The 15,909-nt window shown below is 47.0% G+C and overlaps 1 protein-coding gene across 2 annotated transcripts in view; it reads left to right on the top strand.

Moving 5' to 3' along the window:
* Positions 1-1,435: 1,435 nt before the first annotated feature.
* PLCD1 (phospholipase C delta 1) overlaps positions 1,436-15,909 on the top strand; it is a 52,045-nt gene continuing 37,571 nt past the window's right edge. Inside the window, exons 1-2 of one of the 2 annotated variants that reach the window (XM_066314041.1) lie at positions 1,436-1,499; positions 13,571-13,735. In XM_066314041.1, the coding sequence (XP_066170138.1) occupies positions 1,466-1,499; positions 13,571-13,735 (199 nt within the window). In that variant the 5' untranslated portion in view covers positions 1,436-1,465. Of the gene's footprint in view, positions 1,500-9,233; positions 9,450-13,570; positions 13,736-15,909 lie in introns of those variants that run through there. The other variant, XM_066314034.1, reaches the window with a different exon arrangement.

Raw genomic sequence — 15,909 nt, 5'->3', positions numbered from 1 at the left:
TGACAGGTTGTGAAGTGTCCTCCCAAAATCCCCCTACCTTGAGGTTTTTAGGGCTGTACCAGGAATCTTCTGAGTGCTTCCAGCTGCTGTGCTGCCTGCCAGCAGCTGCCAGTTTGCCCCATCAGAATCAGTGTCTGTGGGTTTGGAAAAGGAATGTTCCTTCCTAGGTCCCTTGGAAAGTGTCCAGCAGGAGATGAGCCCTCCCCATGCCAAGCTGGTGACTGTGAGGTAGAAGAGTCATGAGGTGAAATCTCTCCTCCTTTTTTGCTCCACTTGTTTGACTTTGTTAGTTTTGTTCTAGCATGAGGAGTTTTGCTATATTAGGGCTGTTTTCTTTGGGTGGTGGCAGCAGCCTTGTATTTGTGGACTATAAAACTCTCTGAGAACAACGTCTGGGCTCTCACAGGAGCAGCCTAGTTCCTGGCAGGGAGGGACAAACTGTCCCAAAGGATTTTTCACCACATGTTTTCTACATCTGTCACCATCAGAAAGAGACTCCTCTCTTCTGTCAGTGGAGCTGCTGAGCAGAGAGTGCTTTGAGAATCTGCCAATAACTCCATCAGGTGTTTGCATCAGGATAACCTAAATACGTACATAATGTACATAAACAATAACAAACCAATTATTAAAAAAAATTCAAGTAGAGGGAAACTTTATTTTCCCATGCTGGCTTCCTTTCCTTTTCCTCTCCCTGTTAGCCATCATCATCTTTCTCCCTTTCAAAGATACCTAATTCAGGAGGAGGGAGCAGTGGAAGAAATCAGTTCCACTCACTAAAAGCCTCAGGACAGTGCAGTTTTCTCTGTCTCTCTGTCTCAAATGCAAAGCTCATAACTTTTTTCCCTGCCCTAAGCTCATGCCTTTGCGAGCGTTTGTGGTTACAATTTCTATTTCTACACTGGCAAGTTCTGAGCTTTTTTTTTTTTTTTTTTAAAAAAAAAACAAACCAAAACAACTTGTGAAAAGAATTATGCCTCCACCAGCATCTAAAAGCTCCTTAGCACTAAACTCTGACTTGTGGCATCTGCTTAAGACCCTTTCCTTGATTTGCGGACCACCAAGGATGGATTCAGAGCAGGAAAATGTGGCAGCCCCAGGCAAAGAAGCATCGCTGGGAAGCTCCAGCAGCAGGGGCAGGAGGAGGCCGGGCGAAGACGCCAAATGCGAGCAGGGAGGAGCCAGGAGCGGAGCGCCGCTTGGCCGCCGTCCGTGCGCTGGGCAGGCAGCGGCGTGCGGATGCGGGAGAGATAAATGAGGAGTCATAGCCAGCACTCAATTCCAGCCAAGGGCAAGGAGCAGCCCCTCCGGAGGGAGCTGCCGTCGGGGATCGCTGGATAGAGGAGCAGGGGGAGCCTGGCGGCTCTGGCCGCCGCCCCGCAGCAGCGAGAACTCCTGGGCACAGCCGCTCCCCGGAGCCCCGCTGCTGCTGCTGCTGCTGCTGCTGCTGCCGGCTCCTGCCGCAGCCATGGAACCCAATGGCACATTCCTCGCCTGCAACAGTAAGTCTGGGGAAGTGCTCTTGTGGTTCTGCTCTCTTCTTTTGCCCAAGAGGTTTATTTTTTCTCCTCTCTTCTCCTCCACTTCTGCGTTCTCTCGTTTGGATGTAATAGGGCACTTCATCGTTTTTACAGAGAGAGAGGACGGATTTTTCTCTGTTAATCGGTGTTGGTAGGAAAGGGTGTCTTGGCTGGGGAAGCATCTGCAAGTTCAGAAAAGTGGATCCAGATCTCCTCCCCTTTATGGGAAACGGAGAGCGGGATGGGTGCTCTGCTGAATAAACTCTGTGGGCTCTGGTGGAGACAACCGAGCCTGGATAAACACCTGGGCTCAGGGGCTGTCCCCAGGACACTGCAAATATTAAGTACAAAATAAGTAATCTTTCTAAAAAAAGAAGTTCTCTCTGCCCTTGCAGCAAGTGAGATTTGGGAAGGTTCTATTGGTGCAAAGTCTGGGAGGCTTTTGTGATAGACAGGGCAATGAAATATCCTCCTTTATTCCCTCATTTGACTTTATGTGTTGGTTTGTTACCACTTCATTGTATTTTACTTACTCTGAGGAGCAGAAACAACTCAGGGCTGTGACAGCTACAGGTTGAAATAGAATATTTCTATCCCCAAGAAATGGGAAAAGCCTCCAGTACTTCTTTTATTTCTTGAGATAGGTGCTTTATCTTACTACAGATAAACCATAAACAAAAATAAACTGATAGAGCAATAAGTGATTACCCATGAACATAATCATTTTAGTGTTACCAGCATGTGTAACACTATGTGAAAAGTTTCCCCCAGGCTGATGAAATCTTCACTCTGATTTTCCCAGATGGTAGAAATCCGACAGGAGGGTGAACCAGAGGTTAATGTTATACTTTTTGTAGATATCTCATTCATTATACAGCCACTGGGGAAAGAAAGCTAAGGAACACATCTGGAACTGTTAAAACATTTCCCATTTTGGCCTCTGGGTTATTTTTCTGTGAATATTATTTAGTCCTCTGGGTTTAGGAACCAAGAAGAATTCAGTGGCCAGTAATTTTTTTTTTTTTTTTTTTTTTTTTTTTTTTTTTTTTTGTCTGAAGAAAAAAAATTACACAAATGTTGAATGAGCCAAGAATTTCAAAAAGTATTTACTGAAATTCCTTGACACATAACACACACAGACACAAGTGCCAAAGTCACTCCAAATGCCAGACTACTTAGACAAGAAGCTGCTCACATGTGGACTTCTTAATAGGATCAGGCTTGAGCTATGTGGTTTGTCAGAAATTTCTGATACTGTGACTTGTGGATATGCTTTGTCCTTGGCTCTATGTTGAAACTCAGGGTTTTTTTCTTTCAGTTTTTCTCTTTTTCCCCCCCAAAAATAGAGACAATAACAGCTGTATTTACCATGTCAGAGTTAATGTGGGCTATTAATACTCTCTCTCTTGCCTTGTGAAGTTGGTTTGTTTCTGAACTGGGAGCCCTTGTGCTCCTAGATTGTAGAATAGCTAATTTGTATTATGCCTTATTCTTATACACTGACTTTTCACCCAAGACACTGTGCACATTGTGAGGGGAATGCCCTCTGCCACAGTCCAGGGGGAGAATCAGCTTGTAAAATCCTATAAGACAGGCCATTTCCTTGTTTCCTCTGCCAGCGAGTCCTCAGGATTAACATCTATACTGAAATTTCCAAATGAATCATCTCCACCTGCCCTTGTGAGCTGGGAGCACTGAGGAGGCTCCTTCTGGATTTCAAGCTCCATGGGTGGAGGTAAGGCAGCTTGGGATCTGCTCTGGAGCAGTTGGTGACTTTGAGCTCCTTTGCTAGCAACAAAATGTTCCCAACACACACCTCTGATGCAGGTTGTGCTTGATGCACTACATGGGAGTTTTGTGTGCCCTAGTTCCTGATTATTCCCCATAGTCCAGGGGAATTTGGAGTATTGACACATCCCATTACATTAAACAGTCAATATATCCCTCTTTCACACAGGACAAGTAAAATCCACTTAGGGTCATTTTTATTTTGACACAAAAACTGCTAAATTTTCCACGTGAGCAATGTCTGCTAGTAAAAGTAAAGCCCACAGTTGGTTCTGAGATTGTTGCCAGTATGTAAAGCCCCATCAGGCCCAGAACTAGCTAAGACAGGGCCAGAGGAAGCTTGGGGCAAAGAAAGAAGAGGGAAATGCAGTCACTTGGCAAAGTGCTGCAGGTAGCAGAGATGAAAGGATTTAGCCAACTACAGGTAAAAGCAGGAGGGAGAGGTGTATGGGGAAGAGATGGTTTGTGTAGGAATGGAAACTCAGCTGCAGGAATGGAAACAAAGGTGTCAATGATTTGGGAGCAAAGTAGAGTTTCCTGTACAGGGACATCAATTAAAAAAGGTATTTTGGAAGGAAAGCTGCAGATAAACACTTGGTGATTTGATCAGGCAGGGGTGGGATTCAGCTGGGTCAGTGCCAGTATCTCTAAGAAATTTTAGGCTTATGGGATCTAGAGAGGAGGATTGGATCCTGTCTTCTCCTGGTGGCACTGTAGATAATTAAATACTGCAGACTGACCCTCAGCCATGTGTCTCTGAGGTCCTTCCCGTGGGTGGAGGGTCTCAGTCCTCACTCAGCCACCAGACTAAAAGGCTGCCAACCTTGGTCAGACCAAGGTGTTTCTTTTTGTTTCTTTTTTTCTGTGTATGTGTGTGTTTCTTTGTTTTCTTTATGCAGGCAGAAAATATTTTGACACAGTTTCTTCTAAACTGAAATACTTCCACACCTGGAATGAGCCAGCCTAAACAGTGTGTGTGTGGGAATTCTCACACCTCAGGCTTCCCCTCACATGGTACCTTTTAAAGTCCTGTGTTGAGGTACCACATAACAAGTCTCAATGCCTGGTTTTGGCTAGAGTTACAGAAATTCCAGATAAATCCCTTATGGGAAATAAAAAAAAAAAAAAGGAATTTTTTCCCTAGTTCCGCATAATTCAGTTGTGCAATTTAATTATTGCACAAATTTTGCCTTGTTGAGAATGATTTGCCTTTTGTCTATGAAAGAAATTTCAGCTCCTGAAGAAAACGTTGAGAAAAGCTGTTAAGCAGCCTTTAAAAAATGAGGCTGGGACCCACCTACAACTGACTGTGGGTTTATGAAGAGAACATCTTCATCAGCATGTTCCCAGAAACATGACTTAGGAGTTGGGCAACTGAGCTGCTCGAGTGCCCCTGGCTGCTGATCCTGGTCCTATCCATCGAGTTGATATCCTTCTTTTCAATGGCATTCTTTCCACACCAGCTACTGGAAAAGCTGCGATTTATGGCAAGCCAGTATTTTTTTTTTTTTTTTACACTCTCTTTGCAGCCAGATCTCTGTGCACTGTGATGAAGGGACCCGTGGAAGCAACAAACCAAACCTTCGGTCCAGTTTTGGGTTCCCAAGCATGATGAACTTTAGCTGGATGTTTTGTTTTACCTGGATTTCATCAAGTAGCCTTTGATGGGTCACAGCCTGTTCCCTGCCCTGATCCAAGCTCCCTGTGAGGGACCTGGACTGGCAGGAAGATGTATGAAGGCTTTCACGAATAAATGTCATGATTGGTCTGTCTGTGAAATGTCTGAGCGGGCAGCCTGGCTTCGTTTACACAAAGCAGGGCCAGTTTAATTGCACTGTTTAATTGCCAGCACATTCCCCAGCCTGGTGTCGACCCACAGCAAGCTGGCAGATGGCATGCTCTGGGTGATGGCATGCTCTGGGTGATGGCACGGTCTGCAGCCCTTCCCAGTGGGCACTCGGGATATAACCAGCCTCTTTTGGGGAAAGATGGGCTGCATGGACTTGTCAGAGCCGGAGGAGGGATCATTCTCCTCCCCAGAGACCGTTCAGACAAGGTGAGACAGCCAAAGGAGATGGAGAGAAAGTGGGGCTGAGAAATGCTAGGCAGTGCTGATCCCATCAGATGGCTTCTGGCCAGTGTGCAGGCAGAAGGAGGCTTTAGGCAGTGATTTGGAGGACGGCACAACACGAAACTTAGGAAAACTCCTCCTGTATTAATTTTTAAGTTTTAATGTATATGGTTTCTGCCCCAGCTCAGCAGGAGCTCTCAGGCACTCTGGAAAGGGAGAGGGCAAAAAAAGCCAATGTAAGGAAGAGGAAGAGGAGGTTTGGTGCTGGAGAAGCCCGTTCTCAGTGTGACCACAAGGTGGAACTTGGTACATACCACATGCTCTGAAGAAGCACCCACTGGAAACAAGCAGCAGCATCCTTGGCTAGGGATGCACCCATGCATCTGGACTCAGCACCCACTCCCTGATCCCCACTTCCCCACAGGGAGCAAGAAGGAAAGTGCTGATGTAGAGGATCCACAGGCATTTTTTGCTGGAGGAAGAAGCTGTGCCAACAGCAAGGCCTGGTCCTCAGAGGATGTGAGGTGTCACTGGGGAGAATAAGCTGAGAGCAGTGAGTGGTGTCCTGGAGGTAGCAGAGAAGGAGGAAAGACAGTTTTTGCAGGTGGAATAGGGAGGGCATGGATGAAGTGAGGAACAGACTCCAGAGGGGGAAGGACAGGGCAGGTGGGACCCTGCAGATGTGGAAAGCAGCTTTCCATCACATTCTTTAGTAAGAAGAATGGCATCATGTAAAATAAACCTGGTTTTTTCTTCTTGGTAACAAGTACAGAGCAAGGCACAACCTTTGGCCTCTTTAGGGGGAAAATCTCTCCTGAACATGACATTTGTTATTTGATATGAGGTTCCCATAGGCATTACTAGTTCTAATTTGCATCATGTGCATGATGTGATGGGGGAGTGGTGAGGTCATCACCAGCACAGGTATTTTAATTCCATTCCTAAATTATCACATGTCTGGGGAAATCAGCAGCTGAGTTTTGTCACGTCATTTTTATCAGTGTGCTCTAAAGAGACTGTGATCAGAATTAGGGTTGCACCACTTTTGATGTTCCCTAAATATGATGGTGGTAGGAGAACAGTGCAGCCCTAAGCGCAGCCCTAATAAAGAACTCAAAAGCCAACCTGCTTCTCTCAGTGTGAAGTGGCAATAGTGCTTCCTTAGCTGCCTTGTGAAAGGATGTGATGGAGATTAATTAATTTTGGAAAATCATCTGAAGAGCAGCCTGTGGACTGTAGTGTTCACACATAGCCCATTTCCTACCAGACACTGCAGCCACTCCATCTGCAAGTGCCTGTTTCCTGGATATTCAAGGACTTTGCAAGCTTTGGGACCGTGTTCTGACATCCTCGTTCCCATTGATTTCCATGTGCTCTGTGAGTAATCCAGCTGGAATCGATGGGGTGATGAGCACAGCCCCAATCCTGGGCACGGGGATGTGGACAGCTTCCCTCATGTGACCAGGGCCATTTATTTAATTGGGATTGGTCATATGGGTAAAACTGCACGACCCACTGAGGTGCAGTTACCTGCAGTGAATAAAGCTTGAAGAATTTTTGCATGAGCCATTTGCAGGAATCACTTCCTCCCGTGCCAGAGTGTGATGGCAGCATCGTGTAACATCAATACCCATGTCACACTTACCTGTCAGGCTTCTTCTGTGAGTTGTGACATTGTCTTTAAATGACCTCAAGACCACAATAAATCCAGCTCAGTCGTTTCCCAAAACAGGGAATTTCTGTCCTCATTATCTCATCTTCATTTTAAAAACAAACTGATTTGAATTGCTTTACATCTCTGAAACCTTCACAACAGCAAAACTTGCACATTGCTGTTCTGGAGAGGTATGTAAACTCATTGAATGCTAACCCTGTGCTTTGTGTGTGAGCAAACTTCAGGGCTAAGTACAGTAAAATGTTCTCCAAGGGCATGGAAAGCTTTGAGCACAGCTGTCACTGGCACTGCTATTAGGAATTAATGATAAAGTGAAGCACAGGGGCCCCCAGATCCATCCCTATGGGACCCTGGTTGCTGCTGGAGAGGAGAGCTGGTGTGTAGAAGCAAATTGTTTTGCTAAGGCAATTATGGGAGACTTCCCCACTCCTTTAATTAGATCAGTCCTCTCCAGCACAATGTGAAATATGGGAAGTGCTCAGAGACTGATAGCTAATAAATATCATCCAGCCATTACATCATGGTCCTTACCTCCTTGCCAGGGTAAAAACAAAGCTCCCAGCTCCCAGGGGAGTGCTATGGAGATTGCAGCTCTGACATCAAGCCCCTGTTTCTGCAGAAAGGCTGGAGGTGTTTCCCAAACACCCACCGACAACCTGGCAAATATGTTCGGCAATATCCCATCCAGGAGTTGCCTTTATTCTCCTTTGCTGTCTGTGATCTGCAGTGGCTGTATAAATAAAGAGTTATTAGATGTACTGCTGTTCAAGGCCATGCAATGGCTCTGCCTTGTCCCCAAAGAGTTTCTCACCTGTGGTGTATGGCAGTGATTAATGACTCTGACCCTGTCCTTGTGCTGGTCAGACAACACAGTCCTCTGTGCTTCCCTGTGAGGGCCGGTAGGGCTTCCTTCAAACTACAGAGAAAGAAGGGGAAGATGTCTGGATTGACAGACACCAGAAAGAGAGATAATGTTTATAAAACCTGTATTGAAAATGATGAGGGGCTGGTGATGGAGAGCCTTCATTTAGGTCAGAAACAGTGGCTAAAATAGTGACATGTGGTTTGATGTCAAGTTTCTTGGGTATATGCTGATTCTGCAGCAAGGGATATTCATTCATTTGACCTGTGTCCTTGCAGTACCTTCACCCTTACAGCAGCAGCTTGCAAAGGTAATGACAAAAAAAAAAAAAAAAAAAAAAAAATCTGTGGCAAGGTGTGTGTAGAGCTGCTGTTTTTCCCTTCAGAAAAGGTCATGGCAAGGGAAGAGATGGATTTTAGTCCCAGCCATTGCCAGGACAATGGGAAATGGCTGTGAGTTTTAGCAAAGGAAATTTATACTGGTCATAACAAACAAATTCTTCTGAGAACACCTGAGTTCTTGTGCAGGTATCTAAATTGGCTTTGGAGTCTCTGTGCCTCGAGATACCCAAACTCACCTGGACAAGGTTGCAAGAAACCAGATCTACCTTTGAAGGTGACTCTTTACTTTGGAGGGGTGATTGAACAAGAGAGCCCCAGAGGTCCATTCCAGCCTGAATTATTCCGTGCTTCTGTGTAATCAGTGACTTGTTAAATCCCTGAGGGGGCTTATTCCTGTGCCAGAGTGCAGGGTAAATCTGACTTACAAGAATAAATCCAAAGCTATGCAGAAACGTGGGGTCAGTGACTCACCCAAGTCGCACAGGAAATCGGTGGCAGAGAAGACACTCTCCGCACTCTTAGGAAAATACTCTTCCGTCGGTGGAAAAGGAAGAACATTAAAACTCAGTTTCCGAGTATCTTTTGGGTCACATGTGCCCTGCCTAAGAGGTGTTTTAGGCACCGCGTTCGCTGCCTGTCGGTGCGAACAGCACGGAGCAGCTCTGCACAGAAAACAAAGGGTGGAGCCAGGCGCTGGGATCCGGGCGTTCGTGGGCAGGACAAGCCGACAAGCCCAAAGCAGTGATTAGGAGCCGCAAACAATATCTGCGACTTCTGCAGCCTCTGGAAACGATGCGTAAAATCCCACTGGCGTACGACCGGTGGAAAACTCGTTCCTTCTACCTGGGCAGGCTCCTCGGCTAAATTCAGCATCCAGCGTGTGAAGCAGGGGGAGAGACTTCGCGCAGTCCCACCCCCGCTGGACTCTGCCCTCCCCCGCCTGGCCGTGCTGCCGCTGTCCCCTGCCTGCGCTCGCTCCTTGGAGCCCCGTGTGACAGCCAGCCCGCCGGAGCTCCTGGATGACAGGGATCCCTGCAGGGGTGGCACTGCCCCCCAGCCCTCCCGACGGCCGAGCCCCCAGCCCCACGCTGCATCATGCAGTGCATCCGAAGGCAGCCCAAGCGCACCGTGTCCCAGGAGAACATCCTGCTGGAGCAGAGCCGTAGAGTGGCCGCGTTGAATGGCATCAGGCTGGGTAAGGGACAGCTTGGGCAGAGCCTGGGCACCGGCAGCCGCTTGCTTTCTCTTTATCTTGAGCACAGGCAGTGCTGCACTCTAAACTCCGGGGTTAAATTCCCAAGGTTTCCTTTCCTTTCGTCTGCCCGTAACCACACGCCAGATGTGTGAATCGCTTCGTTGGAGGCATCGAAGGATGTGGGCAGAGCCTCTGTTCCCAAATCTCTTGCCGGGCTTTGTGAAGTGCCTCCCATGGACGGTGTTGGGGGAGGGCAGCGCCCTTCTCCTGCCCAGTTTTAGCCCTGCTCGGCGGCATCTTGCTTTTTGCTGTGAAAGCCCAGGGAACCACGCAGGGGCTGCTGATGAAAGAGGAAACCCGGGCAGTTTCATAACTTTTGTGCCTGGCTATGAACTCATTGCTGGTTCCTGCTCTCGGGAGGCACAGCCCAAGTGGATATGTGTTCCTTGATTTCAGTGGACACAGAGGGTGGATGGAAGTGGGAAATAGCCATTTACCCACCCGGGTTCCTTAGACTTTTTACCAGAAAGTCTTTCTGCTCTTTTAAACCAACAAACCTGAGTTAAGCCTGGTGTGTAAGCAGGTGGTAGGAGGAGAGCAGGCGGGAGGAGACTTGTTTTATAGCGACTGTAATTAAGTTCTATCAGATCAGCAGATTGGTGAGACCAATGCAGCAATACAGGTTATCACTGCCATCCTAATTGTCTCCTCAGTGGATTCAAAGCCTGGCTCCTACCGTGACAGTTACTGGTTTTTTTTGGGCTTCCTGCTTGCTGTAAACCTGAGCTAGATAAGGCAAAGGTTAACATTTCTGATGTCTCAGTGTCTGAAGCTTCCACTTGCAGTGTATTAACATGGTGATTACTGCAGTGCTGTGTGTGCTCAAGGCGCTCCTACCTTGCCCAAACATGATTTTCACTCTGACCATCACTGTGTGCTGAATATATTCTGTTCAGAAAGGGTGTGATTGATGTTTTGCAAGTAGGGAGGTCCTGACCCTTGAAAAGCACTCTGGAATTTTGCATGCTAAGTGTGTATTTGGTATTTTTCAGAGGATGCTGAGCAAGACACAGTCTTGCCACGTGCTTCAGGCAGGATTTGCATATCTATTTCAGTGCAGTGATTGTGCTTCTCGTGCTAAATGTTGTTATATAGTTGGGAGTCAATATCCTTGTCCTGCTGCACAGTGTTTGCTAACTTTTAAATGATGTATGTATAAAATGACTCTGGTTTCTTAGATATGAGTTTTCATTGGTGTGAGGTGGAGCTCTGGACCACAAACCTCAGCCTCAGGCTTTGAGCAATCTGGTCTAGTGGAAGTGTCCCTGCCCATGGCAGAGGAGTGGAATGAGAGGACCTGTAAGGCTCCTTCCAACCCAAACCATTCCATGAATCTCTGTGGGGTTGTTAGGAAGAAACCTTCATGCTTCTGCTGGGAAAAGGTGGGGTTTATTTCTGGAAAGTAGTTCAAATAACCAGCTGAGAGTAACGTCCCACTGACACATCAGGGGTGTGTTTGTGGTTCGTGTATCAGCAGATCAGAGTGTCTTATGCTGCATCTCTGGCCTTACAAAAAGCAGGTAGGAGCGCGGAAGTTCAGTGACTCACCCAAGAAAAGTCTGTGCCAGTGCTTGGTTGGGCATAGGAGGCAGAGCCTGAAGCACTGGGGATGAAGAAGGGAAGTTTTGACCATGCTGTTACACTGACTGGGCTGTGCTGGGGGACAGGGTGAAGGGCTCTGAGCTCCAGCTCGTGTCTGAACTGTGTGGCTCAAGCCTGGAGGAGAGGAATCTGCCCTTGGCCACACAGATTTGTCTCTGTTGCATTGGTGCAGCTGTTTGGGATGTCCAGGTAGCAGGACAAGTTACAATACTGCATGCAGGGTCTGTGGAACAGAACATGCCCTGGTTAAATGGATTTCTCATTCCACACTTATGGACATAGGCATCCAAAGGATTTGGTGGGTTTCCTGCTTTCCTCGTCATGTCATCCTAGGGTGACACGTCCTCCTCCTAGTCTTGTAATGATTCCTCAAGTGGTTGGGATCTGAAGAAAAAGAAGGAATAAAGCTGGGAGCCAGAATAGAAATGTGGGTGAAAAGGGAGAAGGGAGAATTTGGTTTCCTCTCCAGGAACCTCGAGGGGAGCCCCAGGGATGTCAGTGAGGCTGTAGTCTGTGCACTTGGAGGACCTTGGTCTTAGAGCAGAAGCCAGCTCAGGGGAGCAAGAACTTGTGAAGCTGTTGTGGTGTGTGTCCTTCCTCTGGATGGTCTGGCCTCTCATCAACCCCTGGGAATGCTATCCCAGGCCCCATAGCTGGCCTCAACTTGTCACCCTTCTGTGCTTTGCAGGAGACAGCTTTTTTTCTTCTATCCATGGATTTTTTTCTGAGGTTTTCTGTGGGAGAAGCATTCAAATTCCCCTCTTAGGAACCTCCAGGCCACTCATGAGCTGAGAAGCCAAGCAGTGCTGTAGCTGAGGAGACAATTAGTGAGATACCTAATTTAACTCTGAGGAAAGAGAGAGGCCAAAGCCACCTCTCTGGGATCTCCAGCTTCTACTCTGATGCTTTCAACTCTGGGTGTTTCAGCCTGGTTCAGCTCTGGGCAGGCTCCTTGAGCTCTGCAAAGCCAATAAATGGTGTGTGCAGCTCACAAAATGGACACTGGACACCCCTAATATTTATCTCTGATGTCAATCTCTAAAATGCTCTCTTTAGGCCAATGTATCCCAGTTACAAACTCACAATGCTGATTTTTGCTTTTGCTACCATGAACCACATTGGTGCCTTGCAGCACCTGGCACTTCATTTTCCTGTGTGGAATGTCAGGAGACTGGGAATTTGGCCACTGGGATCTTAGAGTTTTGTTTTTCAAGCAGGCCTGAAGCGATGCCTGGTAGTTTATTGTCTTGCCTTTTTTAAAAGCCAGTGAGGCAAAGCAGCTGTTTCTCCCAGAGAAGAACCAACCCAATGTCACAGGAGACACTGTAATGAAAAAATGTTATTTGTGAGATATATGTTTGTATAGTACTGAGGAATTTCCGTGGAGGTGAGCTTCAGGTGGCTGCAGGGGACCAAGTGGCTACCTGCATTGTCAAGGTAAGGCTAGAAAAGTTTCCTCTGAGTTGGGATGTGCATGGTCATCAGTGCAGAGTTAAATGCTGCTTCAGCAGCTCTGAACCAGCCTTTCATGCAGTGTCACAGAACTGCAAGGTGCCTATTACAGAAAGCCCAAGATGTGCTTCTTGTGTTTCATGCTCTCACCCTCCTCAGTCTACATGCTTCAGATCTGTAATTAATGGTTGGTTTGAGGAACAGATTCTCCAAGGTATTTAGGTATGTGGAAGTCATGCACTGCTGAGACACTCAAAACCATGTAGAATGCCAAGTCTGTGTTTTCAGAGTCTCAGTAGGTGCCTGTTTCCTCCACAGATGTCTTAAGTGCTTTCCTGAATCTAGGTTAAGTTGTGAAATCCAGAGTTCCCACAACCAGAAGGTTTGGTTGTTATTACTTGCCATGGCACTGGCCTCACAGTGTGGGAAAGACAAAGACCCTTCGGATGGTTGAGCAATGAGCAGATCCTGGCTGCTCCTTACTGCTGCCTTAGTGATCTGTTGCTGCCTGTCACCAAACTTCTCTCTCCTAAGCTTCATCTAATCTGCCAAATTCCCACGTGGATAGGAAGGCACGGCTTGCCAGAGGAGGATGAGAGATATCTTTGTGTATTCCTGTTTCCGCAAAGGAAATTTTGTTGCAGAATAGTTTTGAAATCACTTGAAATTTCCTGACTGCATTCCAGTTACAAGTTATACGATTTTCCTTTCTCTGGTTTTACTGTTCTGTTGTTGGTTTTGTTGTAGTTTTTGCATCCCAACAGTATTTGCTGGGAAGGAGATATTTTATCTTTATAAAACACCTGAGAATTATAACACAAAGTCTTCAGACTCAATCTGAGAAGCAGACAAGGTTTCAGCCTCTTTTATGATCGTGGTGTGGAGTATTTCTGGGTCTCTCTGCTCTGCTCTCCTCCCCAGACCTGGCTGCCCCTGTAGAAGGGAAAACTTTGAGCCTCATTTCTTGAGCTGTCTCTTAAAACGTTACCACTTCTGTTTTTCCACAGGCCTCAAAGATGACAAGGATCTGAAGTTCCTCCTGAAAGGCAGCCAGCTGCTAAAAGTGAAGTCAAGCTCCTGGAGGAAGGAGCGGTTCTATAAGCTCCAGGAGGACTGCAAAACCATATGGCAGGAGTCAAAGAAGGTGCTGAGATCCCCAGAGTCACAGATCTGTGAGTAAAGTTGGCTTCATCAGAGGTGCCTGGGGTGAACCAGGACCATTATGTGGTGTGAAGGGAGGGGGTTTGAAGCAGTCAGAGCAGGTCTTTCATTCCTCCTGTGACTCCATCACCAACTGAGTGATGCTGTCAGCTCTGGGAGAGCCACAAGGAATCTGCCTTGTCAGGAATGGTCACATTGCCCAAGCTCATGAGCTTCTGCCTCAGATGCTTGTGGGGTGGGCTGTGCTGCTCCCAGCAGCCCTGCCTGGCTCCTGTTTCCTCCCCAAATTGTTCAGGTCAGGTGCCCGAGCCGTAATGCTCAGTGTGAGACATGGTATGAGCATTTGTGGTGTGTGGCTGTTGCTCCTTTCCTGCCTGCAGCCCCAGGGAAAACTGGCATTTAAGGCTCACAAAGGAACTGCAGAGATGTAGAAATCCAAGGGCTGACAGGAGATGTCTCTGGAGGGAAGGAAAGCCTATTCTCATGCTTATCTTGGAAACCCAGGATCTGCCCTGTTGTAAAAAGTCCAGATATTACAATCACCATTATATGGCACAGGAAAAACCATTCTCTTCCAACAGCACCCAGCTTGGCACCGTAACTGGGATCCCAATTGTGCAGTCAAAATGGAATCAGGCAGGGTGTGTGTCTGTTTATGTCTTTTTTTCCTTCTCATTCCATATTTTTCTGACACATTTCTCCATATTTTCTGACATTTTTTTCTCACTTATTGCACTAATCATTGTGGTCTTGTCAATCCAGGAGATAAATTAGTAACATGGAATATGTTTTATGGAGTGTTGAAATGTGTTAATTACACGATTCTTTTTGGTAATGATCACAATTAACTAAATGAAGGGTGGATCTTTCAAATTACTTCCCTTCGTCCCACAAACAGTGATAAGATTTCCAATAGGAGGAGTAAAGTAGCAGGGTAAAATATGTTTGGTTTGTAAACCTGATGGCCAGAGTCTTCTCACATGAGCTTGGGCACCTCATTTAATCTCTTTGTGCATCCTTCTCCACACATTTTCTTTCTCTTCCTTCTAACTGTTAAAGGCTTTGGATCATAGAATCACAAAGGTTTGGGCTGAAAGGGACATTAAAGGTCATCCAGTTCCAACTCCCTGCCATGGGCAAGGACAGCTGGATCAGGTTGCTCCAAGCTCCATCCAGCCTAACCTTGGACACTTCCAGGAATGGGGCATCCACAGTTTCCTTAAGCAACCTGTGCCAGTGTCTTGTCACACTCTGAGTAAACAATTTCATTCTAACATCTAACCTAAGTGTCTCCTTTTTTTAGTTTAAAACTGTTACCCCTTGTCTATCACTATCTGCCCTTGTAAAAAAAATCCCTCTCCCTCCTTTTTTATCAGAGGGGAAGGCTGCAGTGACACCTCCCCTGAGGCTTTGGGTTGGAGGCTGACCCCTCCTGGGTGTTTGGGTGCCCAGCTCAGGTGAGGTCCTGAGCTCAGCTGGGCTCTTCAGTTCTCCCAGTTCAATCACTCATCATAACAACAACAAACAGAAAGTCCTCAGTGAATGTTTGCTCCCTGAGAATGCCTGCTCTCCTGAGCTCTGTCCCGTATAAAACCAAAGTCCTTTCCCAGATAATATGTATCTTTCTTTATATAATATATCGTGCTAATATATCTCACTCTAAATCAAATAAGGGCGTGAGTTGAGAAGAATGACTTTCAGAGTTCCCTTTCCTGTGCTCTGAGCCAGCAGTTTCCAAATTGTGAGATCCGAGAGCACCTACAGCAACAGTCCTGACCCCCTTTAGTCCTTGGAAGCAAATGGGAAGGATCTTTATGCTGTGGCTCCAGGCACCCTGATGTTTGCCTGGAGAAGCCCTGGTGGATCTGTGGCAGTGGCATGGAGAAGGGGTGCAACTGTGACTATTTTATAAAGAAGGATTTATTACAAATCCTTTGAGCTCTGAGCACAGGCTGGGGGTGTGTCTGCGTGGGTGTGGATTTACAACACTCCAGATACACTTTGGTAACTGGGCACAGCCAGCATTGCCACACTGCTGGAGACAGGCAGGGCCACTGTGGGCAGAGAACCTGCTGTGCCCTGGGAGGGTCCTCAGTGACACTCCAGGAGATGGAGTAATGTTACCTGATGGCTCACAGCATGTGCCTGCTCCTTAACACTCCATGCAGGCACACCTTTCCCAGGG

Source organism: Sylvia atricapilla, chromosome 1, assembly GCF_009819655.1.
Source record: "Sylvia atricapilla isolate bSylAtr1 chromosome 1, bSylAtr1.pri, whole genome shotgun sequence".
In the NCBI taxonomy this organism is placed as follows: domain Eukaryota; kingdom Metazoa; phylum Chordata; class Aves; order Passeriformes; family Sylviidae; genus Sylvia; species Sylvia atricapilla.
Note: the sequence above shows the minus strand (reverse complement) of the source record. Positions and strands in the feature narration are given on the sequence as shown.